This window comes from Ranitomeya variabilis, chromosome 5 (genome assembly GCF_051348905.1).
Source record: "Ranitomeya variabilis isolate aRanVar5 chromosome 5, aRanVar5.hap1, whole genome shotgun sequence".
Classification (NCBI taxonomy): Eukaryota; Metazoa; Chordata; class Amphibia; order Anura; family Dendrobatidae; genus Ranitomeya; species Ranitomeya variabilis.
In genome coordinates, this window is record NC_135236.1 from 500,691,175 (window position 1) to 500,718,710 (window position 27,536).

At 41.3% G+C, this 27,536-nt stretch overlaps 1 protein-coding gene across 1 annotated transcript in view; it reads left to right on the forward strand.

Moving 5' to 3' along the window:
- The window catches only part of CDHR2 (cadherin related family member 2), a 239,739-nt gene that overhangs the window by 6,603 nt on the left and 205,600 nt on the right, over window positions 1-27,536 (forward strand). The window contains exons 2-3 of the mRNA XM_077265704.1: window positions 16,674-16,743; window positions 19,743-19,808. Of these exons, the coding sequence (XP_077121819.1) occupies window positions 16,692-16,743; window positions 19,743-19,808 (118 nt within the window). The 5' untranslated portion in view covers window positions 16,674-16,691. The remainder of the gene's footprint in view (window positions 1-16,673; window positions 16,744-19,742; window positions 19,809-27,536) is intronic.

The window sequence follows — 27,536 nt, forward strand, 5'->3', positions numbered from 1 at the left end:
GAAGGGGGTTTTATGGCCCTGGTGTCATAAATTCCAGGCTCGACGAAAGTTACTCCCCCCCTCCCAATTCTACTAGCTGGAACTGGGAAAAATGGCTCCAAAATCTATGGAAGTCCTTTGTTCCATTATTGTGAGATATTGGCCCAATAACTGGGGCTAAGAGAATCTTAAATAGAGATTGCTAAAGTCCATCGGAGCATTTATCCATCACACTAAACGTGAGCTTCTAACTCCATCTGGTAAAGAAGTAGGGAGTTCTCTGTAAATATGCATCACAAATAGGACATATTTGATCTCATTAGAAGGCCAACGTTAATACGAGATGAATGCTGGGTGTGTTATGATTGTGACCTGTACTGGAGCGGAGTTACGGGCATTAGATAAATTTAAGGTACATTTAGTTAAACTGAAGAGATAGGAGGGTCTGGTAACCCAGCCCTCTCTGTGGTGTCACAGGCTGCAGGTTTTAAGTTTCTGGCAGGCTTCCAGCAGGGAGTTGAGTCTTTTCTTTCCTGAAGAGCCCTGAGCAAGTCCTAATGCACTGGGACAGATGGAAACTCCACCACTAGCCTGGTTGCCTGAAATGAACTGAGAACATGTGAGTTTTACCTTTCTCATTTAATCCTTTTATTTTTATAATTACCTTGTACATTTTCAATTGTCTCTTTTGTAACATCCTTGTAATATTTTTGTGTAAACACTACCTTTTTTCGGAGTAAAATATATAAATTACTAGTTCGTCCTTCATGCTCTAAAACGTACCCTAAGGCTCCTGAAGGGAATTACGCTACTGTGTTGGGTTAGCTTCGAACCCGTTTAATCGGAGCTGGTGGCAGCAAAACCGTGTACAGGCCGTTGGGTGCTGTTGTAGCGACTGCAGTGTTGATAATTATTGTTCCTGCTGGAGTGGGAGTAGTTATCGCGTCGCTGCAGCGTGCCCAATAGCCAGTACATAGCAGGCAGCCTTTCTGGCGACTAATTACCCTAGGTGCAGTACCTAATCTGACCTGAGAGTAAGGGGGGCACCAGAGAGCTGCAAGTGTTAAGTGGAACTGTAAGTGGGATACCTAAGTCCCTGCAGTTCGTGGTATATTGAAGAGCAGTGGGATACCTAGAATAAGCCGCTGCTGTAAGCTAAGAGGTCAATAGCCTCATGTGTGTCTTTTTATCACATTGTGGAGTGGAGGGATAATGAAGATAAGCCCCCCTGCACATGTGATAGCCGTCTGTTGGCCTAAAGTCACCCTAAATCTTGACATTGTTGGCAGAGGTCAGGGGTTCCTGACAGTGCGAAAGCCAGTGACTGAGGGCAGATATTAATAGCCTAGAGACCATGGTTATTGGCCCCCTCTGGCTAAAAACATCTACCCCCAGCCACCCCAGAAAAGGCGCATTTGTAAGATGCCTATTCTTACTTAGCCTCTCTCTTCTCACTCCCCTGTAGCGGTGGGATATGGGGTAATAAAGGGTTAATGTCACCTTGCTAATGTACGGTGACATTAAGCCTGGTTAATAATGGAGAGATGTCAATAAGACACCTATCCATTATTAATCCAATAGTAGTAAAGAGTTAATAATACACACACACATTATGAATAAAGTATTTTAATGAAATAGATACACACGGGATTTTAAAATCTTTATTGTACACTTAATCCACCTGAAGACCCTCGTTCTGTAAAAAAAATTAAATAAAAAAGCAACAATATCCCATACCTCTCCGGCGAACAGTCATGTCCCACGCTGTAAATCCATCTGAAGGGGTTAAATAAATTTACAACCAGGAGCCTCCTAATGCAGCTGTTGCTCCTGGTTGTAAAAACTGTATGAATGGAATGCAGGGGAACGTAGCATCGTAGACTTGCGGTGATGCTCCCCCTGGTGGCATAAACTCATATGAACTCTAGCATGGGATAATATTCAGAAAAATTGCCAAAATGCCTATCTGCCGAAGATCGAAGCATTGTTCAGTCGACAGCCATCTACAGCATATGGTAGGATTTAGATTTGGGGTCTAAATTGAATAGTGTAAAAATAAACCAGCGACAGAGCAAATTTGGGTGTCGAAAGACACATCCGTATCGGTATTCAGATCTACACACTCAGTATGTAAACGTGAATAATTTTCTATAGACTTTTACTTAAAAAAATTGGTTAATATGGAGCAAGAAATACTGCAAAATGATGTGTGTGACTCCAGCCTATATCCTAACAAGAAATTACAGAGACAAATAAGATTATAGATAAGATTACTCTTGTGATAGAATGTAAAATATCTATGACGTTGTAAGCTGGAACATATACAGCAATAATTATAAGTCATAATTGATAGCCTATTTTTTCATATATTCTGCAATTATATGTACACAGTTAGGGCAACTTCAGTGTAATGTGTCCCGGAGATTTGTAATGTACCCAGGCACACCCTAATGTACAAACTCAGAATGCTTGATTCTTGAAAGCAAAAGGCTGCTGGGCAACATTAGTACGTAGTTGGGTATATACATAGTAGGTGCCTATCATCTTATACTTGATTTTTACACAATAGAATGCACAGTACAATGTATTGGATATTAACCCCCCTGTGCATTGGTTACCCCCTTCCCGACCCAACGTATGTGTCATGAAAGTCGGTGCCAATCCGACCTGTGACGCATATGCTGTGTCACAGAATGATCGTGTCCCTGCAGGTCGGGTGAAAGGGTTAACTCCAATTTCACCCAACCTACAGGGACAGGGCGAGTGGTACTTCAGCCCAGGGGGGGTGGCTTCACCCCCCCCATGGCTACGATCGCACTTATTGGCTGTTGAAAGTGAAACAGCCAATCAGAGCAATTTGTAATATTTCACCTATAAAAAGTGGTGACATATTACAATCCAGCCATGGCCGATGCTGCAATATCATCGGCCATGGCTGGAAACCCTGATCTTCCCCCCGCCACCACCACCTCCCCAGTTCTCCGTTCTGTCCCGTACTGTGCTCCGCTCCCCTCAGTCCTCCTGTCCGCTCCCCCCATCCTCCTGTCCACTCCCCTGTGCTCCGATCCACCCCCGTGCTCCGATCCCACCCTCTCATACTTACCGAGTCTCCCGGTGTCCGTCCGTCTTGTCCATCAGCACCGCCATCTTCCAAAATGGCAGGAGCATGCGCAGTGCGCCCGCCGAATCTGCCGGCCGGCAGATTCGTTACAGGTACATTTTGATCACTGTGATAAAACCTATCACAGTGATCAAAATAAAAAAAATAGTGAATGAACCCCCCCTTTGTCACCCCCATAGGTAGGGACAATAATAAAATAAAGAAAATATATTTACAAGTAATGCCACCGGCGCTCTACACTTATGCCTATGGCGTCTATATGAATACCTATTGCAATAACCCAGCTGCTGGTAGCCTCAGAACATGTGCCAATTCTGTAAGGAACAAATATGTACTAATAACTGGTACCGCGCTTAGGTTATAAAGGTGGCCTATGCCTGGTCATGGGGGTACAATCAAACTGGATATGCTGGTAAGTGTACCTCCCCCTACAAATAACAGTGCACTGGAAGTTCTACTGAAGGCCAACAATATGACCTATGAGTACTGTAGCACACCCTGCATCTGCCAGCGCCGTGTGTCCGGATGGAACCGACCAAGACACATGCGACGGCAAAAAAAACACAAATAGATGGGAATCCCTTACCATGTGCTGTAACTGTTTGCGCGCTCTGCTGTTCCTGGTAGGTGTCTGCTTGCAAGATCACATTTCCGCCGCACCCACCGCAGCACTCGCGGAATACCACACATCCCCAGGGACACCTACCAGGAACAGCGGAGCGCGCAAACAGTTACAGCACATGGTAAGGGATTCCCATCTATTTGTGTTTTTTTTGCCGTCGCATGCGTCTTGGTCGGTTCCATCCGGACACATGGCGCTGGCAGATGCAGGGTGTGCTACAGTACTCATAGGTCATATTGTTGGCCTTCAGTAGAACTTCCAGTGCACTGTTATTTGTAGGGGGAGGTACACTTACCAGCATATCCAGTTTGATTGTACCCCCGTGACCAGGCATAGGCCACCTTTATAACCTAAGCGCGGTACCAGTTATTAGTACAAAGAAAATATATTTACTTTTATTTTTCCACTAGGGTTAGGGTTAGGGCTAGGGTTAGGGTTAGGGCTAGGGCTAGGGTTAGGGTTAGGATTAGTGCTAAGGTTAGGGTTTGAACTAGGGTTAGGGTTAGAATTAGGCTATGAGCACACGGTGCGGATTTGGCTGCGGATCCACAGTGGATTTGTAGCAGTTTTCCATCAGGTTTACAGTACCATGTTAGACTATGGAAAACCAAATCTGCTGTGCCCATGGTGCCGAAAATACCGAGCGGAAACGCTGCATTGTATTTTCCGCAGCATGTCAATTCTTTCTGCGGATTCCGCAGCGTTTTACACCTGTTCCTCAATAGGAATCCGCAGGTGAAATCCGCACAAAAACACTGGAAATCCACAGTAAATCTGCAGGTAAAACACAGTGCCTTTTACCTGTGGATTTTTCAAAAATGGTGCAGAAAATTCTCACACGAATCCGCAAAGTGGGCACATATCCTTAGGGTTAGGGTTGGAATTAGAGTTAGGGTTGGAATTAGGACTAGTGTTGGAAATAGGGTTAAGATTAGGCTTGTGGTTAGGGTTATGATTAGGGGTGTGTTGGGGATAGGGTTGTGGTTAGGGTTGGGATTAGGGTTGGGATTAGAGTTAGGATTAGGGTTAGGGTTGGGATTAGGGTTAGTGGTGTATTGGGGTTAGGGTTGTGGTTAGGGGTGTGTTGGGGTTAGGGTTGTGATTAGGTTTATGGCTAGAGTTTGGATCAGGGTTAGGGGTGTGTTGGGGTTAGGGTTGGAGTTAGAATTGAGGGGTTTCCACTGTTTAGGCACATCAGGGGTCTCCAAACGCAACATGGCACCACCACTGATTCCAGCCAATCTTGCGTTCAAAAAGTCAAATGGTGCTGCCTCCCTTCTGAGCTCCAACATGCGCCCAAACAGTGGTTTACCGACACATGGGGTACCAGCATACTCAGGACAAACTGGGCAACAACTATTGGGGTCCAATTTCTCCTGTTACCCTTGTGAAAATAAAAAGTTGCTTGCTAAAACATAATTTTTGAGGAAAGAAAAATGATTTTTTATTTGCACAGCTCTGCGTTGTAAACTTCTGTGAAGCATTTGGGGGTTCAAAGTGCTCACCACACATCTAGATAAGTTCCTTAGGGGGTCTAGTTTCCAAAATGGGGTCACTTGTGGGGGGTTTCTACTGTTTAGGCACATCAGGGGCTCTGCAAACGTAACATGATGCCCGCAGACCTTTCTATCAAAGTCTGCATTCCAAAATGTCACTACTTCCCTTCTGAGCTCCGACGTGTGCCCAATCAGTGGTTCCCCCCCAAATATGGGGTATCAGCGTACTCAGGACAAACTGGACAATAACTTTTGGGGTCCAATTTCTCCTGTTACTCTTGTGAAAATAAAAAATTGCTTGCTAAAAAATTATTTTTGAGGAAAGAAGAATGATTTTTTCTTTGCACTGCTCTGTGTTATAAACTTCTGTGAAGCACTTGGGGTTTAAAGTGCTCACCACACATCTAGATTAGTTCCATGGTAGGTCTAGTTTCAAAAATGGGGTCACTTGTGGGGGAGCTCCAATGTTTAGGCACACAGGGGCTCTCCAAACTCGACATGGTGTCCGCTAACGATTTGAGCTAATTTTTCATTCAAAAAGTCAAATGGCGCTCCTTCCTTTCCGAGCCCTGCCATGTGCCCAAACAGTGGTTTACCCTCACATGTGAGGTATCAGTGTACTCAGGAGAAATTGCCCAATTAATTTTAGGATCCCTTTTATCCTGTTACCCATGTGGAAATGAACAAATTGAGGCTAAAAGAATTTTTTTGTGAAAAAAAAAGTACTTTTTCATTTTTACAGATCAATTTGTGAAGTACCTGGGGGTTCAAAGTGCTCACTATGCATCTAGATAAGCTCCTTGGGGGGTCTAGTTTCCAAAATTGGGTCACTTGTGGGGGAGCTCCAATGTTTAGGCACACAGGGGCTCTCCAAACGCGACATGGTGTCCGCTAAAGATTGGAGCCAATTTTTCATTGAAAAATTCAAATGGCGCTCCTTCCCTTCCGAGCCCTGTCGTGCGCCCAAACAGTGGTTCCCCCCCCACATATGGGGTATCGGCATACTCAGGGCAAATTGTACAATAACTTTTGGGGCCAGTTTCTCCTTTTACCCTTGGGAAAATAAAAAAATGTTGCTAAAAGATCATTTTTGTGACTAAAAAGTTAAATGTTCATTTTTTCCTTCCAAGTTGCTTCTGCTGATGTGAAGCACCTGAAGGGTTAATAAACTTCTTGAATGTGGATTGGATCACCTTGAGGGGTGCAGTTTTTAGAATGGTGTCACTTTTGGGTATTTTCAGCCATATAGACCCCTCAAACTGACTTCAAATGTGAGGTGGTCCCTAAAAAAATGGTTTTGTAAATTTCGTTGTAAAAATGAGAAATCCCTGGTCAAATTTTAACCCTTATAGCTTCCTAGCAAAAAAAAATTTTGTTTCCAAAATTGTGCTGATGTAAAGTAGACATGTGGGAAATGTTATTTATTAACTATTTTGTGTCACATAACTCTCTCGTTTAACAGAATAAAAATTCAAAATGTGAAAATTGCCAAATTTTCAAAATTTTCGCCAAATTTCCATTTTTTTCACAAATAAACGCAAAAATTATTGACCTAAATTTACCATTAACATGAAGCCCAATATGTCATGAAAAAATAATCTCAGAACCGCTAGGATCCGTTGAAGCGTTCCTGAGTTATTACCTCATAAAGGGACACTGGTCAGAATTGCAAAAAACGGCCAGGTCATTAAGGTCAAAATAGGCTGGGTCATGAAGGGGTTACTATATACAGTAAATATTCCACTTCCTCTAGATGACAACTTCTGTTCAAAGCAATAATAAAGACCAAAATGTACAGCTTTTCCAGAAACAGGATCCCTAACTTAAAGGTTTATCCTTAGGATAATCAGATTGATGGGCTCCAATTTCTAGTGCCCACTGCCAAGTGAATGAAAGTGACCAACAATATAAAGCACGGCAACTGCAAAATGTACTGGCCGTGCCTGGTAACCATCGAAAGACGTAACATCTTTAATTATCTAATCAGTAAAGGTGCCAGGGGTCAGACGCCTACCTGATATTGGCATTATATCCCAAAGATATCCCAGTTCCATCCCATCCATATTTTAGTCCCAAATTCCACTTAACAGAAGATGACAACCCAACATTTAGGTCCTTTGCCTCATTTAAAAGGGTTATCCAGGACTATTTTATTTTTTTACTATGGGCCTAAGAACTAACATGCAGGCAATTACTAACTTTCTGCCTGTTGTGGCTGGTGCTGATCCCTACCTTAAAAGAGCGATTACAGACAACTTCTGCTGGTGATTCAGTGGCTTCAACTAAGAGTCACATCAACAGCGCAACGGCTTCCCTTCCTCTCTGCTCTGTTGATTGGGCGTGACTGCCGACATCATGGTAATTGACAGGCGGCTCCCTGCTGCCTAGCTGCAGGTAGCCAGTTGTCAATAGGCATGATTGACAACAGTCAGCAGTCATGCCCCATCAACAGAGCAGTCCGGAAGAGGAAGAGATGCTCTGTTGAAGTGGAACAGCTGAATCACCTGCAGGAGCAGTTAGTGAGCCGTCACTGAGTATAACAGGCAGGCAGTTGCCTCTGTTAACAACTAACTGTTAGCTTTTAGGTCCATAGTAATATAAATATAATAGTCCTGGACAACCCTTTTAAGAGCCTAGCCTTCTGAACATGTTTATTTTAGTAAATACTTATATTCCTCATACAATAAAAATGATGAAGCAACTTTTACTAGAATTTTGTTTTTCTCTTTACACCGCCTAGAAATGAGTAAATTACCAGCTGTTGTTGCCTTTTTCCACATTATAGGCCTTTATAATGACATTATGCAAATAAATCCTCGTTCAGATGTAGGGGGTTCACGTGTAGATTCCATCCTTGTTATTCACATATGGTGTTCATACTTCTATTTCTTTTTGTGGATTAATAGTCCACAAAAAATAAAAAAATCTTACATTTGTTCATATTTTCTCTGAATGGATCAATGAAAAAAAAGCATAGCTCTTGGATGTTACCTGTGCGCAATCAGAGTGCTGTCTGATTTTTACTGTTTAATAGGTAGAAGAAGCTTATTTTTTTGCATGTAAGAAAAACAGATGTCACTGTGACACAAGGACCAAAAATAGATGAAAATTGGATCTAACACAGTGGTGAAAAATAGTCTGTTTTTTTTTTAATATGCAAAAGGAAAGGAGTCTTGAATGAGGTCTAATTGTTATTTTTTTGAATAATGAAAATGAATCGCAATTCTCCTGCGCACTTCTCTTAATAAATGATCTGCGTGTGCCAGAAAATGAGCCAGATTTGCGCTGTATGTGTAAATATACTCCTATTTCTGGTGTAATTTATAGTATGTTTTTATATACCATGTTTGGCCCTTGCCCCTCTTCACTCAGCTCCATTCACTTTTTAGTACAATGTCACGAGCAGTGGAAACAGTAAAAGAAATGCAAATTATTGAGCCAATATAGTAAGCACCATAATTTGCAACTATAAGTTAGAAAACTAACATGGGGGAATGATAAATTCCCCCCACTGATTAATTTCAGAGGAAAAAAAAAATCATTTCCTTGTCATGAGATGATCACATAGGTGACCGGCTTGCTACAGCTACAGGACAGTTAGCACCAAACATCACATGATCAGAACAGAATTTTACCCTTGAAAGTAAATATTAAAGACTCATACTGAATAACACCAAGCTGAGGCTCCAACTACTGATTAGCATGGGTATATGGGGGTCTATGGATATTTTTGGTGTGTGTGCTTGGAGCTTTCCCAACACATACCGTGAACACAGAAGTCAGAATACAGTGTTTTATTTTCTTCTACTTACAGTTTTAGTGGCATATAGTCATAAATACCAGTTTAATATTTAATATGACTATGGTAAAATACTCATGGCAAACATACTTTGTACTCATCATTAGCAGAACTGGGCACGCACATATGCTATGAGCTCATGCAAAGAAATGGAAAAAGAAAACCTGGGGCGCTCCCTAGTGCAATAAATTCTAATAAGTGAAAAATCCAAGGTTATGGATCAACATGGAAAACAAATGAAGAAAGGAATCCTCCTTCCATTTTTTGGTGTCTCTTTCTTTCATACAAAGTGATGGTTAACCATTGGGATAAAAATATTAATATTGTTATGGTAGAATACTCGTGGCGTATATACTTTGTACTCATCATTAGCAGAACTGTAGAAGCACATAAGTCATAAGCTCATGTGGAGAAACAAAAAGAAAACTAGTGGCGTTCCCTAGTGCAATAAATTCCAGGAGGTGAAAAGTCCAATGACATCCACCACGGTAGACTTTCTAGGTAACCACTTACTTAATGGAGTTGTGCAAATGTAGACCAACTCTGACATGGGATTGTCAGGGCATGCAAACCTTCCCAGTAGATTAATAGTTGCCGCTCCATCCTGGAGGATAGTTACAATCTTCTCTCCAGGGGTATAGATCAACACAGAAAACAAATGACAAAGTTAATCTTCCTTACATCCTTTGGTGTCTCTGTCTTTCATTCAAAGTGATCGTGAACCATTGGGATAAAAATAATAGATCACCTTAAATCAGACCATGGATGCATCCACATCAATACTTGCTTCTATATTAATATCCAGATAACAATTACAGCCTACAAGTTCCCACAAAATCCCTTACTAGTATTATCCTATGCTGATTCTATCTGACCGCAGAGGTTGGCAATCTATAGGATATGAAATGTGGCGCTACCATTCGTTGGCAGCCCCTGTGTTATCTGGCTGTCCCTGTTATAAGGAAGCAGGAAAAGACAGGTGGGTAATTAGAGATGAATGAAAATAAATATCAATATATAGAGTGTAGTGGACTTTGTCTAGAGTGAGTATATGGTAGAGGCGTGATAACCTATCAAACAAGGATTCTAGAAGATCAGGGAAATGATAGTATCAGTATATATTCCCTCTAATATAGTTATTTGCTATACCTGTTATGTAGATAATTGAAGAGGAAAAAAAAACTTGATGTTCCAGCTCCTTGTAAATAAAATTTTAAAATTTATTCCAAAGTATTAAAATATATCACGCTCCTGGTCCGCACTATGGCGCACATGAGGACAAGAGCGATGAGAGCATGAAGACCCTATTTGGGAAAGCACATCATAGTGCTAGCCAGATAAGAGAGCGCCAAACAGTCAAATTATGATATAGTGGGGTAAACTGAAGGGAGGGGAAGAAGGTTATCTTTTAGATAAAGCAGGTATATGAAAGATATTTATTCAGCCCCTTAGGGGATAAGAATTGCATTCTAAAAATCCATTCAGATTCACGTTTCAGAATGCTTTTTTTCCAGATTACCTCCCCTATCCTTTGGTTTAGTCAATTCAATCATGCAGAAATAAATCTCTCTCAAATGTCCCCCATGTATGGTGTTCATATGGTGGGCAATTGGGGTATCACGTTTATTTCTAACATCACCCAAATGTTTGCCCACTCTTACTCTGAGTTCCTTTGTGATTTTCCCAATACAGTCCAGGGGGCAGGTACATGTTGCCTTATAGACCACCCCGTAGTCTTTATAGTTTCCAAAGTCCCTCACAGAATAAACTCTCCTTGTTGTTGCGCTACAGAATGTTTTACATGGAGACATCCAGTCACATCTGCAGCAGTTTCCCACTTGAAATAACCACAGGGTTTTCTATTCAGTCAGGTACCAGATTTAGATGGTATTTGGTACAATCTATGTACCAGCTGATTATCAATTGATCTACCCCTTCTGCATGTAATGCTGGGCATAGTTTATAAAAGCCCATTTAGATTTGGGTCCGCTAGTAAGATGCTCCAATATTTTTTGAAAATTCAGTACACCCTCTCAGCCTGGTCGTCAAAAGTGCCGATCATACTAGTTATATTCATTTCCTTAGTGACTGGTTAACAGGGATCGTCTATCTCTTCTCAGAGCACTAGAATATGGCCTATCAAGTATCAGGCAGGGATAGCCCCTATCTTGAAACCTCTGATATAGTTGATTAGCTTGTTGTTTGAAAACCTCGATTTTGGAGCAGTTCCTCCTGATACGGAGAAACTGCCCCCTAGGTATACTCTTTTTCAGGGGGACAGATTGGTGGCTATCCCACTTCAATAACCTATTTGTTGCCATAGGTTTTCGGTAAGTGCATGTCCCAATACTCCAATCTCCCTCCTTTGCAAACGTCAAGTCCTAAAAGGTTATACTCTCGTTATGACACTCAGATGTGAACTTCAAACCAGGTGTGTTGATGTTTAAATCCTTCACGAATCAATGAAATTCAGACTCTGGGCCAGATCAAAAGACAAGGATGTCATCAATGTATCTTGTCCAGCAGCTGATATCAAGGTGGGTGCCACCACCTCTCCTCCTTCTCAAAGACAAGAGCTTCCTCCTACCAGTCCAGGAACATATTGGCATATGTGGGGGAACAGGGGCTCCCCATTACTGTGCCCTTGAGCTGGTGGAAGTACCTCCCATCGAAGAGGAAGTCATTTCATGTTAAGGTGAAATGGAGAAGATCCTTAATAAATTTGTTGTATTCTCCGAATAGTGTCTTCTGAAAGTGTCCTATTGTAAAGAGGCCCGAGTCATTTGGAATACTGCTGAAGAATGCCTTTACATCAATTGAGGCCAAGATGGTATCAGTCTCTATGATAAGACCCTCTACTAGGATAAGGAGATGGGATGTATCGCGGACATATGAAGGGAGTGATGTAACAAAGGGTCTCAGCACCTTATCTATGTAAATACCAACATTTAGAGGTGGTTTTTATTGGATTTTAATGGTTTTTTGTCTAAAAAATATACCGTAAGTGTGATGCTGAAGATGAGGGGGATGTAGCAGTCCCTTGATTTTCTGGTGTTTCCCTTCCTGTGCCCCTTTGTCTGAGTTGATTCCTTGATGCCCGTCATCTGTTTTTAAAGAGTCTGCCCTTACCACGGTAATTACCAAAGCTACCACTCTCTGTACTTTCAGTATCTGAGGTGTCAATGTCAGATGATGACGCTTCTATTGTGTTTTTAGCCTGAAAGTCATACGCTTGATTCTCTTTAAATTCATATTTTTTTAATATTTAACATTTTTGAACTGAGGTCTGCAAAAATATTTTTGAGTTTATTGAAATTGGGGTCAGATCTGTATTTCTGCGCTTTTTCTATTAGACAATTCAGTTTTTGGTTGAGTCATCAAAAAGTCTCTGTTCCTCGCTAAGTAAGATTTGCATAAACCTGACCAAGGACACGATTGACTCCTTGGTCCAGGCTGCAAAAAATTGGGGACACATTGCCTTATACACCACCCCCATAGACTTACAGTTGCCAAAGTCCTTCACAGCACGTCATTTTGCACGGTACAGGAGGTTATGCAGCGGTGGTTTCCGATGCGTTCCAGCTTGGAGCACACGTCAGCCCTCACTCGGTCACTGCGCATCTGCCTGGGCTTAGCTAACAAAATATCTCTATGGTTTCTTCCTGATGCCTGAACCCTGCTTATCTACAAACGAGCCCAGTAAGAAGGCCAGGCTTATGACATAATGGGCGTATTGTTCTATTTACTCCTTGCATTGGAGGAATATTTAAAATCTACAGACCCGATTATCATCCATTTACCTGGACACCTGATGAACCGACCTGCTTACCTTTGCGATAAGCCCACTTTTGCTCACTATGACCCCCTTGTTTCAGGACTATTATGCCTGTATTTCATGTATATTTGGGGTCTTCTGACATGTGTAAACCATTTTTGCTTTGCTTTATCTGCCTTATCTCACCTGCCCTCCCATTCATTATTGCTGCCTATAACAGGGCTAGCAGGGAATGATAGGGAGAGCCACCGATGAGAGGGGGCACCACATCTCGTAACCTAATAGTTTGCCATCCTCTGCTGTCGGATAGTATCAGCTTAAGGTACCGTCACATTAAGCGACGCTGCAGCGATAGCGACAGCGATGCCGATCGCTGCAGCGTCGCTGTTTGGTCGCTGGAGAGCTGTCACACAGACCGCTCTCCAGCGACCAACGATGCCGAGGTCCCCGGGTAACCAGGGTAAGCATCGGGTTGCTAAGCGCAGGGCCGCGCTTAGTAACCCGATGTTTACCCTGGTTACCAGCGTAAAAGTTAAAAAAACAAACAGCACATACTCACCAGCGCGTCCCCCAGCCTCTGCTTCCTGACACTGACTGAGCTCCGGCCCTAACAGCACAGCGGTGACGTCACCGCTGTGCTTTCACTTTCAGTTTAGGGCCGGCGCTCAGTCAGTGTCAGGAAGCAGAGGCTGGGGGACGCGCTGGTGAGTATGTACTGTTTGTTTTTTTAACTTTTACGCTGGTAACCAGGGTAAACATCGGGTTACTAAGCGCGGCCCTGCGCTTAGTAACCCGATGTTTACCCTGGTTACCAGTGTAAAATATCGCTGGTATGGTTGCTTTTGCTGTCAAACACGGCGATACACGGCGACCTAGCGACCAAATAATGTGCAGACCTTCTAGCAGCGACCAGCAATTTCACAGCGGGATTCTGATCGCTGCTGCGTGTCAAATACAGCGATATCGCTCCCTAGGACGCTGCAACGTCACAGATCGCTGGCGACGTTGCTTAGTGTGACGGTACCTTTAGGTAAAGAAAAAGGGTCATATAACTATCTAAAGGTCTACTATCAAATCATTTAATTATCTACATACCAGGTATAGCAAATACCTATATTAGAGGGAATATATACTGATACTATCATTTCCCTGATCTTATAGTACCCTTTCTTTGATAGACTATCACGCCTGTACCATATACTCACTCTGGACAAAGTCCACTACACCCTATATATTGATATTTATTTTCTTTCATCTCTAATTATCCACCTGTCTTTTCCTGCCTGCTTATAAGAGGGACAGGCAGATAATACAGGGGCCTCCGACTAGTGGGGGCGCCACATCTTGTATCTTATAGGGTGACAACCTCCGCGGTTAGTTAGAATCAGCATATGATACTAGTAAGGGAGTTTGTAGGTACTTGTAGGCTGTTATCATTGTCTGGCTATTAATATAGAAGCGAGTATTGATATAGATTTATCCATTGTCTGATTTAAGGTGAATTTTGTATCTTTTATTGTCTGTTACACTGGATTTTGGTTGTTTTTAGAATTCAGAAAGTAAAATTATTTTAAGGGACTCTATGTTCACACAAGTCAATTTGTTTCCCTTTTTGACAACCTATTTTTTACGCAAAAGATAAAAATAATAATATTATTATGATAGAATACTCACGGCATACATACTTTGCGCTCATCATTAGCAGAACTGCAAAATCACATCCGCCATAAGCTCAGGCAAAAAAATGGATAATCACTCACTTTAATGGAGTTGTACAAAAGTAAGCGAAGTCTGGCAAGGGATTGTCAGGGCATGCAATCCTTCCCAGTAGATTAACAGTTGCTGCACCATCCTGAGTAATTACAACCCTGTCTCCAAGGGTATGGATCAACATAGAAGACAAATGAAAAAAGGAATCCTCCTTACATCTGTTGGTGCCTCTTTCTTTCATACAAAGTGATGATAAAACAATGGAATAAAATCAGTTTAAAAGATGAGGAAAAAAGAAAAAAATATTTGCTAGCAAAGAAGACAAAGGACTGCTGAGTAGCTGGAATCCTGCATCAGACAAGAATGGGAAAACATTCCTCTCCAAAATTCCAGAAATTGGTCTCTTCACTTCCAAGACATAAACTCTGTTGTAAAAAAAGAAGAGGGGATATTACACAATGGTAGACATGGCCCTGTACTGACTTTATAAAATGTGTTGCTATCATCAATTTTTAAATGTGTTCATTGTTTTCAAATGACGTGGAAAAATGTCTGACTTTCAACTTCTAATGTGTTATATTTTCTGTTGTGAATGAAATATGGCTATAAGAGGTTTACAAATCATTGCATTCTTATTTTCTCTACAATTTACACAGCATCTCATCTTTTTTTGGAATAGGGATTGCATATTGAGCATTGTTTAATTGTATTGTTTCAATTTTTTCACCATTATTGGAAAGTAATGCCAATTACAGTTGCAATCAAAACTATTCAGCCTTCATTGCAAATTAGATTTATTAGCAAAATTTACAATCTTTTTGTTGTTTACAATAATCTAATCAAACAAGAACAATTTATATAGATCAATACAAGCAATATAACAAATGTTTCTCCAAATTCATCACAATTAACATATTAATGAATGCTGCAGTTTCTAGATTCCTCAACTATCCCATGACAAGCATCTTTAGTACATAGTAGAGCTCCTTAAACTGCAAACTTGATGCAAAGCAAAACACTAACTTCTGGCAATTTTCTTGATGAATGTTAATCCATTCCTCATCGGTAGTGGCTTCCAGTTCACTAACATTCTTGGGCTGTCAAGAAAGTGATTCAAAAAGTTAAAGGGTTTTCCATTTCAAGGAAAGTGTACCCTATATGCTGTAAAATACCTAAAATAGCAAACAGTAGGTACTCTCCCTCCCCGGGTGTAGTGCCGACTCCTCACCACTGCTCTGGTTTTGATGTTTTGACTGCAGAGGTAATACCACGTCGACAGCATGCTTCACCTTTGTAGTCCATCACTGAGATTAGAGGCTCTGTCAAAAGAGAGAGCATGAGCTGCTGAACTCTGTGATTGGCTACAGCATTGATGTGCATGTGCATTGTTGACATGATGTCACTGCTGTAGCCAAAATATCAAGACCCTAGCAGCGTCACCGATACGGTGCTGAATCCAGGGAGGGCGAGTACTTGCCCTGTTTGACATTTTAGGTATTTTGAAACATTTGGAGAAGACCTCTGTAAGAGAAGGGATCCCTGCCTCGCACAAAAAAAAGGGAACATAAAGATGCAAAGACATTGAAAGTTCCTCGACAGATAATTGGAAGCAAGGTTCACAAATTCAAAGTTAAAGTAACATTGATGATATTACCCAGAAGTGGCAGAAAGTGAAAATTATCACTGGCTGCCTCCAAATTCTTGAGGAGGCAGGTGGTAAAAAAAAACCTTAAAGTAACTGCAATGACCTGCAGCACAATTTGGTGGCAGCAGGGCTGAGGCTTCAGTTTATACAGTGAGGCCTATACTAAATGCTAAAGGTCTCTATGCTTGCACTCCAAGACGTATACCTATTTTGACTCAACAGCATAAGGAAGGTAATCTCTAATATGCTTAAAGTCGTATTAAATAGCTTCAGAAGTTTTGGTATTCTTTTCTGTGACTCAGTGAAACAAAACTGAAACTTTTCAGGCATATGAACCCTCATAATGTCTGGCAGAGGAAAAATGAAGCATATGCTGGAAAGAACACCTGGCCTCCAGTGAAACATAGTGGTGGCATTGTAAACTATTACTGCAGTGTCTTATCTTTTTGATCCATCATTGTAGAATAAAATTATAGGAGACTGTGACAGGCAATTTACTATGACTTATTTTTCCTTTTGACTCTAGGACACTGATGGTGGAACAATGATCTGGATCCTGTGCCTACTCCCTTTGCTCTTATATGGTGGTGGCCAAGGTAAATGTTTTTTTCTTCATTTTAATCATAAACTGTAAAGCAGTTTGAACATTTTTAGATCCATCATTCATAATGAATGCTTGCACATTTAAATATACTCACATATAAATGAATATTAAAAATAAGACACATAACACCAAATAATTGATAAATAAGCTGTAGTGTTTATTAAGGGTAAATAATCCCATTTAGATTAGAATAAAATAAAAAATAACATACACCTTACTAGAAATAAGAAGCTACACATACCAAAATACTAAACATTATAACTAAACTAAAAAACGTAGGCGAGACAGAGTAGACGCTCGTCCTTAAATTATTTCCAAACACCCATATCCACTGTAAATGGATGTGCACATTGAGTTTTTTGAGGAGCCCAAAAAAGGCATGACAAATTGCCCCAGCTTTTGATTGTTTTTAATTAACTTCAGTTGTCAAAAACATCAAACTTGTAAAATAAATGATCTGTCTATGTTACACACACATGTGGCGCATGTGGTTTGTGGATCCACTGTGCCACAAACCAGACCTACCCTGGAGGGGCGTGACTAAGAAGCTAACTTGGTGTTCACTGGAGCCTCCAGTGGGATGTCAGGCTTCTGTGGCAGGTATCTGCCAGGTGTCACTCCCGAACGGGGTCTGGCAGTAGCAGCTGACCCCACGGGTCTAAGCAGTTTATCCAGATTCCTGGACAGGGCAGGACATCCACTGGGACAGGTTTAGACAGGATCGTCACTTGGGATGAGTTTACACTGTGCAGGCAGGATGGCCACTTAGGACAAGTTTACATTGTGCAGGCAGGACAGCTGCTCAGTACAGGTGCACACTGTGCAGGCAGGACGGCCACTTGGGATGGGTTCAGACTGTGCCAACAGGATGGCCACAGGGACAGGTTCAGATTGTGCAGTCTCCGGATAGCAGACAGGAAGGCTACAGGTACAGGTACAGACTATGGCAATAAGGACAGCCACAAGGACAGGTTCAGACACTCTGGTCTCAGGAAACTTTTCAGGTACCACCAATGCGATTATGGGGTAATGACAGTGCTGAAGTGGACACAGGAACAAGGACTAACTATACTGAACTCATGTGACACAGGATACGAGAACAAGTTTAACAGACAATGGATGGGGACCTGGCAATATACAATTGCACACAATAAACCACGTAACAGTAACTATAGGGGTTGCTCAGGCACCTCCCTATTGGGGTGGGTGCCTTTTATACAAGATGTCTCCCAGCTATTGGCTTAGAGAAAACTTGCAGATGAACACATTACTAAATGCCTCCCAGCTGTTAGCTGGGGTGTTTACTATGTCTGCGTGCTTTAATGCATGCTGCTGACAGAATGTGCAGTGTGCATACCAGGAAGATACACGAGCGAAGGAGCACGCCGGGGGTTGCGCCGAGGAGCAGGACAGTGAGTAAGCTGGCATCCCTGCATGGAGGGAGAAAGGGACACCATGCAGGGGCACTGTCAATAGCACTACAGTCAATCAATGAAGCCGCATGGGAGATGAGTATTGGCTGTATTATTTTATCTTGGCCAAACATTTAGTTCAAGAAGGGGTTGTCCTAGTAGTGGACAACCCCTTTAACATTCGTGGCAGCAGATACATTTTGAATAGGAAGGACACCAGCAGCACTCAATATACCCCATTAAAGGGGTGTGCATGTCTTCTTTCTTCAGGAGCACAATGCTTCCCACCTACTATCTTTTTATTTACCAGGGAGTAGGACACTTCTAAAAAATGATAGTTCTAATCAGGGACATTGTCGCGCCGCTGATCTAAATTGTGCTCTCTCTGATATGAGCGGTAGCTTTACCTCTGTAGTATTGAAGGAACAGATGGGCACTGAAACTTGTCAGATTCAGCAATCCATATACATGCAGTAGATGAGTCTCGTGCACCACTCTGTTGTCCGTGCACGCTTGGTGCAACCCTCCACAAGGTTGTAATAATATATAGAAGTCCAGGAACCTAACACCAGAAGTCCTCCTTTAGTAACTTAATTTCGGCCAAGCAGGTCCTTTTTCAAGCAGTAAAAAAGATAGGTATGCAGCAATCCAGTTTCAGAGCTGCACTTTAAAGCTCTAAAGCATAGCGCTTGTAAGAGTGAGCTCTTTGTCAAGGGAACCGTTCCCCTCTGATAGTCTGAAGAGGTGGCGGGTAACTTAAGCAACTAGTTGTACAGTTGGGCTCAAAAGTTTACATACCCCAGCAGAATTTTTGCTTTCTTGGCCTTTTTTCAGAGAATTTGAATGATAACACAAAAACTGTTTCTCCACACCAAAAGAGAAAACACAGTAGTTTGACAATAAATGGCTTCACCCAACCACTACCCATGAGTGGAGAAAAATATTTGGTGTTATCATTCATATTCTCTGAAAAAAAGGCCAATAAAGCAAAAATGCTACCGGGGTTTGTATACTTTTGAGCACAACTGTATATAATATTATTTAAAATTCTTCTGTTCTTGAGGATGGATAGGATTTTTAATAAGGATAAGTTGCTTGTTATTACAAGAACTTTGCAATTTTACTTATTTAAGAACTGGTGACAAACCCTATAAAAAAAACTAATGGGCACAGTTGCTTGAAAAAGGCTACATGTGGGCCCTGAAACTTTATTTTTGACCTGTGTGAATAAAATACCCGACTTTTCCACTTTGCAATTTTTTTCTGTGAGTGTCATAAAGCACAGAATCCTCAGAACCTTAGCACTTCATATTTCATGTAGTTGAACTACATAATGAGTCTAGTCTCATTTATCAAAAATGACAGAATAGAACAGAAACATAGAAAAAAAAAGCAGCCAATCTCAATGCAACATTCTTAATGCAGATTAAAGAACGAAACCGGAGTGCGGCAGCTTCGATCATTTTTTTTTCTTGCAAAACCAACAGTTTTCATGTGACATTATACAGCGTTGCTTGTCATGCTGTTCCGTAGTCAATAAAGTTTCAATAAAATTTAAGTGGTAAATGTTGTTTTTCAGTCTCTGCAAACAATCGACCAGTTATTCAAGATATTTTTGTAGCAGTATATGAAGATTTACCAATTGGTGAGTGACATTTTGCATAGTAATTATAAATTATTATAATACTCCATTATTAAAATATTCATATGTCAGATATAATACTGTAGCTTATTTGTTGCCTATTATTTGAAAACTATTTGTTATTTGATCACAGTCATATTATATTATATGCTGCACAATTTAACGGATACATTTTTTTAATTAGCATATTTTTATCAACAATAACATTATATGGGAGAAAAGTGCAAACATGCCCATTTCTTTTTAGAAAACTCATATACACACGTGGTCAAATTTGTTAGTACCCCTTTTTTAATAACAGAAAAACCGACAATGGTCACAGAAATAACGTGAATCTGACAAAAGTAACAATAAATAAAAAATCTATGAAAATGAACAAATGAAAGTTAGACATTGCTTGTCAACCATGCTTCCACAGAATTAAAAAAAAATAAATAAAACTCATGAAATAGGCCTGGACAGAAATGATGGTACCCTTAACTTAATATTTTGTTGCACAACCTTTTGAGGTAATCACTGCAATCAAACGATTCCTGTAACTGTCAATGAGACTTCTGCAGCTCTCGACAGGTATTTTGGGTCACTCCTCAAGAGCAAACTGCTCCAGTTGTCTGGTGTTTGAAGGTTGCCTTTTCCAGACGGCATGTTTCAGCTCTTTCCAAAGATGCTCAATAGGATTTAGGTCAGGGCTCATAGAAGGCCACTTCAGAATAGTCCAGTGTTTTCCTTTTAGCCATTCTTGGGTGTTTTTAGCTGTTTTTTTTGGGTCATTATCCTGTTACAAGACCCATGACCTGTGACTGAGACCAAGCTTTCTGACACTGGGCAGAACATTTCTCTCTAGAATCACTTGATAGTCTTGAGATTTTATTATACCCTGCACAGATTCTAGACACCCTGTGCCAGATGTAGCAAAGCAACCCCAGGACATAACAGAGCCTCCTCCATGTTTCACAGTAGGGAAAGTGTTCTTTTCTTGATATGCTTCATTTTTCCATCGGTGAACATAGAGCTGATGTGCCTTGCCAAAAAGTTGCATTTTTGTCTCATCTGTCCATAGGACATTCTCCCAAAAGATTTGTGGCTTGTCAACATGTAGTTTGACAAATTCCAGTCTGGATTTTTTATGATTTTATTTCATGGTGTCCTCTTTGTTGTTGTCTCCCATGAAGTCACTTTGGCTCATACAACGATGGATGGTGCGATCTGACACTGATGTTGCTTGAGCTTCAAGTTCATCTTTAATCTGTTTAGAAGTTTTTCCAGGCTCTTCTGCTACCATACGTTTTATCCGTCGCTTTGATTGGTCATCAATTTTCCTCCTGCGGCCACGTCCAGGGAGGTTGGCTACAGTCCCATGGATCTTAAATTTCTGAATAATATGTGCAACTGTAGTCACAGGAACATCAAGCTGCTTGGAGATGGTCTTATAACTTTTACCTTTAGCATGTTTGTCTATAATTTTCTTTCTAATCTCCTGAGACAACTCTTTCCTTCGCTTTCTCTGGTCCATGTTGAGTGTGATACACACCATGTCATCAAACAGCACAGTGAGTATCTGTAGCCCTATATACAGGCCCACTCACTGATTCCAAGATTGTAGACACCTGCGATGCTAGTTAGTGGTCACACCTTAATTTAACACGTCTCTTTTGTCACATTATTTTCAGGGGTACCATCATTTCTGTCCAGACCTATTTCATGAGTTTTTTTTTTAATCTGTGGAAGCATGGTTGAAAAGCAATGTCTGACTTTCATTTGTTCATTTTCATAGATCTTTATTTATTATTACTTTTGTCAGATTCAAGTTATTTCTGTGACCATGGTGGGGTTTTATGTCATTAAACGAGGAGTAACAACAATTTTGACCGCGTGTGTAGCACCATCAAATGTAAAAGCTGGGTCAACTGTCATCTGCAGGAGCTCATCTCATACCCTTTTGATGTATTTTCACACCCACTTCCAAGATTGCTGGGCACAGACACATGTCCACTTCCCTTTTTTATATATTTTTACGGCAAAAGGGTTCATTCAGATGAGCGAAGTATATGTCCAAGTGCTGTACATATGGAAAACCAATATCATATGGACAGCTCACCGGCCAGTGCTAGTCAAAGGGTTATTTCACATGAATGTTTTTACCAACACACCAATGATTTGGATCACACAGACCACATTTTGGGTTACACTTGCCCAAGAAGCTCAATTGGTTTGTTAAAAAAATGGATGCCATACAAACAGCATCCATTTATTTACAGATTCAGTGAAATTATTTAAATAGGAAACTGTATCTGGCTTTGCATAAGTTTTTTATGTTCATGTATAAAAAAGGATGCCATAAAAATGTACAAAATGAACATACGGGTGGCATATAGATGATGGAAATGGACACATGGATGGCATACAGATGATGGAAATGGACATACGGATGATGAGAATGAACATACGGATGGCATATAGATGACAGAAATGGATATACGGATGGTACACAGATGATGAAAATGGACATACAAATGAGGAGTTATCAGTGTTTCTTGATAGAGAAAAATTGGTGACTTTTCATACACCAGTCTGAACCCAGCCTAAAGCAATTCTGCCAGGTTACTACTTGGAAGCCATTATAGGATAGGAGGTTGTGCTGAGTTCACATATATACAGTAAATGTTATTTTTATTGATTTATGGTTTTGATTTATTTATAATATTGATTAAATGCTACTAAAATATGGTGTTATTAGTTTAGATAATTAAACTCACAGTTGTGTCGGGACGTTTGACTGTAATATGGGTCAAAATCGATCGAGCTTATTCTTGTATTTGTTTTTGTTGATGGAAGATATCAAATACTGTATGTGGGGCTGGGAAGTCAGTTCTCCCAACCTATCTCTATGAATCAAGATTATATTTATACAACCTTTTTAATCAAATCATAGAAAAGTATTTATCTTCATGCTCAATATCTGTTCTCAGAACTACTGTAAACAGGTCTGGCTTTAAGTCAGCTTTACATGTTTGTTGGGGTTTTCTTTACTGTTTAACCTTAAAGGAAGACAATTAAGACCAAATCCAGTTCAAAAAGTTCAACTTTACTTTTTCACATATATAGCAGTAGCACACAGTTTACAATTACTGTCACTTTCCAAGTAGAAGTTTTGATATTTTCAGGACACACAAAAGGAATATTGTCCAAGAATCTACTTCTTCTAACTCTTAAAAGTCCCTTCCCACTGTACACAGAGTATAGAAAACCAGCTAGAATATTGAAAGGATATATTAAATTGAAAAACCAAAAAGAGCGTACTATCCTTAAAACGATATTTTATTAGATTGACTAAAATTCCAATTAATAAACACAAATGTATGCAATCAACATCAGCCAACTGGGTTGGGTAGGCTAGAAAAATAGGGAGAAATGAGCAGATATGCCTGGCACAGTCCCTGTAGGTGGCCCTAAAGTATCTTACACCTACCTACCAGCGGAGGTTGGCACCCTAGAATTCGATATGGCGCCCCCGCTCAACGTCGACTGTCCCTTCTCACCCTAGTAGGGTCCTACTTGCTACCCACACCCAGATACCCACAGACATACACACACAAATTGACCAATAGGTCACACTAACCAAAAAACGTGAAAAAGTGAAAAAAGTGAAAAAAGTGAACAAAAGTTTCTAAAAACACTGCAGACATTACTGCATAAATGCACTAAATAGCATGTACCCCACAGTTACCTCAAAAAATATTCTTAAAGACATATAAATAGTACAGAGCTATGGGGTACAGCAGGGCACAGTTGAAGTGTGCTCAGTTAAATACTCGGAGGTCATGGGTAGTGAAGCCTCTAAAAGATATATCAGTATGTCACTATCTTTGTTAGTGGTTGATGACCTGCAAGTCATAGACAGACCGATAAGGCTAAAGGCCCCGTCTCACATAGCGAGATCGCTAGCGAGATCGCTGCTGAGTCACAAGTTTTGTGACGCAACAGCGACCTCCATAGCGATCTCGCTATGTGTGACACGTACCAGCGATCAGGCCCCTGCTGCGAGATCGCTGGTCGTGTCGGAATGGCCTGGACCTTTTTTTGGTCGTTGAGGCCCCGCTGACATCGCTGAATGGGTGTGTGTGACACCGATCCAGCGATGTCTTCACTGGTAACCAGGGTAAACATCGGGTTACTAAGCGCAGGGCCGCGCTTAGTAACCCGATGTTTACCCTGGTTACCAGCGTAAATGTAAAAAAAAAAAAACAGTACATACTCGCCTTTCGGTGTCCAGGTCCCTTGCCGTCTGCTTCCTGCTCTGACTGAGCAGCCGTACAGCGAGAGCGCAGCAGTGACGTCACCGCTGCGCTCTCACTGTACGGCTGCTCAGTCAGAGCAGGAAGCAGACGGCAAGGGACCTGGACACCGAAAGGCGAGTATGTACTGTTTGTTTTTTTTGGTAACCAGGGTAAACATCGGGTTACTAAGCGCGGCCCTGCGCTTAGTAACCCGATGTTTACCCTGGTTACCCGGGTGCTGCAGGGGGACTTCGGCATCGTTGAAGACAGTTTCAACGATGCCGAAGTCGTTCCCCTGATCGTTGGTCGCTGGAGAGAGCTGTCTGTGTGACAGCTCCCCAGCGACCACACAGCGACAAAACAGCGACGCTGCAGCGATCAGCATCGTTGTCTGTATCGCTGCAGCGTCGCTGTGTGATGGGGCCTTTATATACAGAGTGGATCCCTAAGCAAGATAACACCCCTCCAAAAGGGTTAGCAGATAAATGAGTACACTCAATGGATATGAATATGTTTTGGGTGATATATATTACACCCTGAATTGTCCAAAAATAAACGGAACAAAATATTCAACAAAAACCAAAAAACAAAATAAACCCAAATGAAAAAATTATCTGCCTCATAGGGTATCACATATAGTATTTCTCATTTAGTTTAAGGGCTAATGCACATAAGAATACAGAAATGGCTGAGAACCATCCTTCATTGCTCTCTCTTCAATGGATAATCTGATAAACTTTTGTTACTATGAGTAACATATTAGTCTGCACTCTAGATGCCATATGAGTTCCGCATCTTATACCAGAGAAAAAATTAGCAAAATATTAAACAAGATCAGAAAAAAGAAAGAAACACAAAACAAATTGGTATCATATACAGTGTCTCTCAATTGCGTTAGATTAGTGCATCTACAAGCCCAAAATATCTGAGGCCAATCCCTCATTGTTGTCTTATAAGCAAATACTGTGCTTGGTCTGTCTTGACATCATTAATCTATCTAATCACATTTTGACAGAACCCGAGAAAACTATTCTACAGGCGGGGCTTTCCTTTGTTCCCACGACTAACTTTGATCCCTTTTTGTGGGTTAAGGATATAAATTTATTCCTGAGGAAATTAAGGTGGAAAAAGTTCTTTGCAAATAGTGATCGTAATAAGTGTCAACAACTTGGTATCTTACCAGAGGATCTTGGAGATGTATGCCTTTTGGCTGACCTGGCAGAAGAAGGGGGTAGAAATCCGGGAGAAGGTCCGTTTACTGACCTCAAACGGAAAAGTACCAAAATGCCACCCTCTGGTGACCATGGCACTATTGATGTTTTTGAAAAGCTTGTTGTGGATGAAATAAAGAGAATTAACCCTAAATATAGGTCAGCTAACCCCAATATATCTAGGGAAGAAAAAGATGCGTTACAATGCCTCCAATCTGATGCCTCCTTGATTATAAAGCCATCGGACAAAGGGGGAAACACAGTACTGATGAATAGGGTAGATTATGTCAAGATGTGTATGGATGTTCTTGCCGATAAAACGACATATGAAGTATTACGCCGTGATCCATCTCCTGAATATAAAAATGGCCTAAATGACATTCTAAGTAGAGCGTTGGAAGCCCATTTGATCTCAAAAAGTGAATTGAACTTTCTCCTACCTAAAAATCCGGTAATTGCGACATTTTATGCAATTCCAAAAATTCACAAGGGGTACCCCCCGCTTAAAGGTAGACCAATAGTGTCGGGGATAGACGCTCTGGGGCAGAACAGTAGCGTCTACCTTGATCAGGTGTTGAGGCCTTTTGTTGTAGCCCTGCCATCCTACACAAGAGACACAACTGACTTGTTGACCAAATTGGAAGGGGTCTCTGTGGAAGCAGGGACAATACTCATTTCAATAGATGTAGAGGCCCTATACTCGAGTATACATCATGAGGCGGGCCTCAAGGCAGTTAAATACTTTTTGAATACACGAGGTAACCATTTGTCTCTACACAATGATTTTGTGATGACTCTATTGGAGTATGTTTTATGCCATAATTTCTTCCTGTTTAATGGGAAGTTCTACCACCAGCTCAGGGGCACCGCTATGGGCAGCCCTTGTGCGCCCACTTATGCGAATTTGCTCCTGGGCTGGTGGGAGGACACGGTGGTCTTTGGGGACGGGGATGTCGTCTGGGGACCCCACATACAATTTTGGGGCCGTTATATAGACGACATCCTCGTCCTCTGGACTGGAGATATACCAACCTTCCAACTCTTCATGAAATTTCTAAATGAGAACCAGTTAGGTCTCAGGTTCACGTATGAGGTGGGAGGAAGAGAGATTTCATTTCTCGATGTGAAACTATCCATTGAAGATAATGGCTCAATAAGAACTACCCTTTTCCGTAAACCAACGGCGGCCAATGGCCTATTAAGGTGGGAAAGTTATCACCCTACCTCATTGAAAAGAGGGATACCGAAAGGGCAGTTCCTGAGATTAAGGAGAAACTGCTCCGAAAATGGGGACTATCATAACAAAGCAAGGGATTTGGAAAAAAGATTCACGGATCGTGGATATCCCAGGGCATTACTTAAGGAAGCAAATAAACATGCTGAAAATAGAGAAAGGACAACTTTGCTTCATCCCCGTAACAAAGATAATGAGACCCCTATAACAAGACTGATCGGTACCTTTGATGACCAACAGGAAAGGGTGATGAAAATATTAAGGAAACACTGGGGGATTTTAAGAACAGACCCAGATCTCAATAGATGGATCTCCCCCTATCCATCTGTCACCTACAGGAGGGGTAGGTCCATTCGAGACATGGTGGTGGATAGCCACTATAACCCACCAAAAACTAAAGAGACTTGGCTGGCGAATAGATCTGTAGGAACCTTCAGGTGCGGCCACTGTAGCTTCTGCAACCATATTGCACCTTCCACCACATTTCAGAGCTCAGTGACAAAAAGGATATATAAAAACAGACAATTTGGTAATTGCAAAACGGAGGGTGTCGTCTATGTCTGTACGTGCTCTTGTCCCATGGATTACGTAGGAAAAACTAAGCGACAGCTGCGGGTCAGAATGGGCGAGCATCTGGGAGACATAAGACATGGGCGAGATTCTCCGTTAGCCAGACATGTTAATTCTGTACATAATGGAGATGTTGATTGCATCTCGTTTAAAATCATTGAGGTGATATATCCATCTATCAGACAAGGAGACTGGGACAATAAGATCCTCCAGCGAGAATGTAGATGGATCTTTTGGCTGGAGAGTATGAGCCCTGGTGGGCTCAATGAACAACTGACATATACCTGCTTCATTTAGGACTGCTCGTGTAAAGGATTTAAATTCTGGAAGATAATCCTTTTGGTCCATTTTACTGACTGACAGTGAGTTTAATAGACACTGTGGGCTATCCCTTTCCCCAACAGTGATATTGTCATCAGCAGAGGTCAGATGGCCTCTT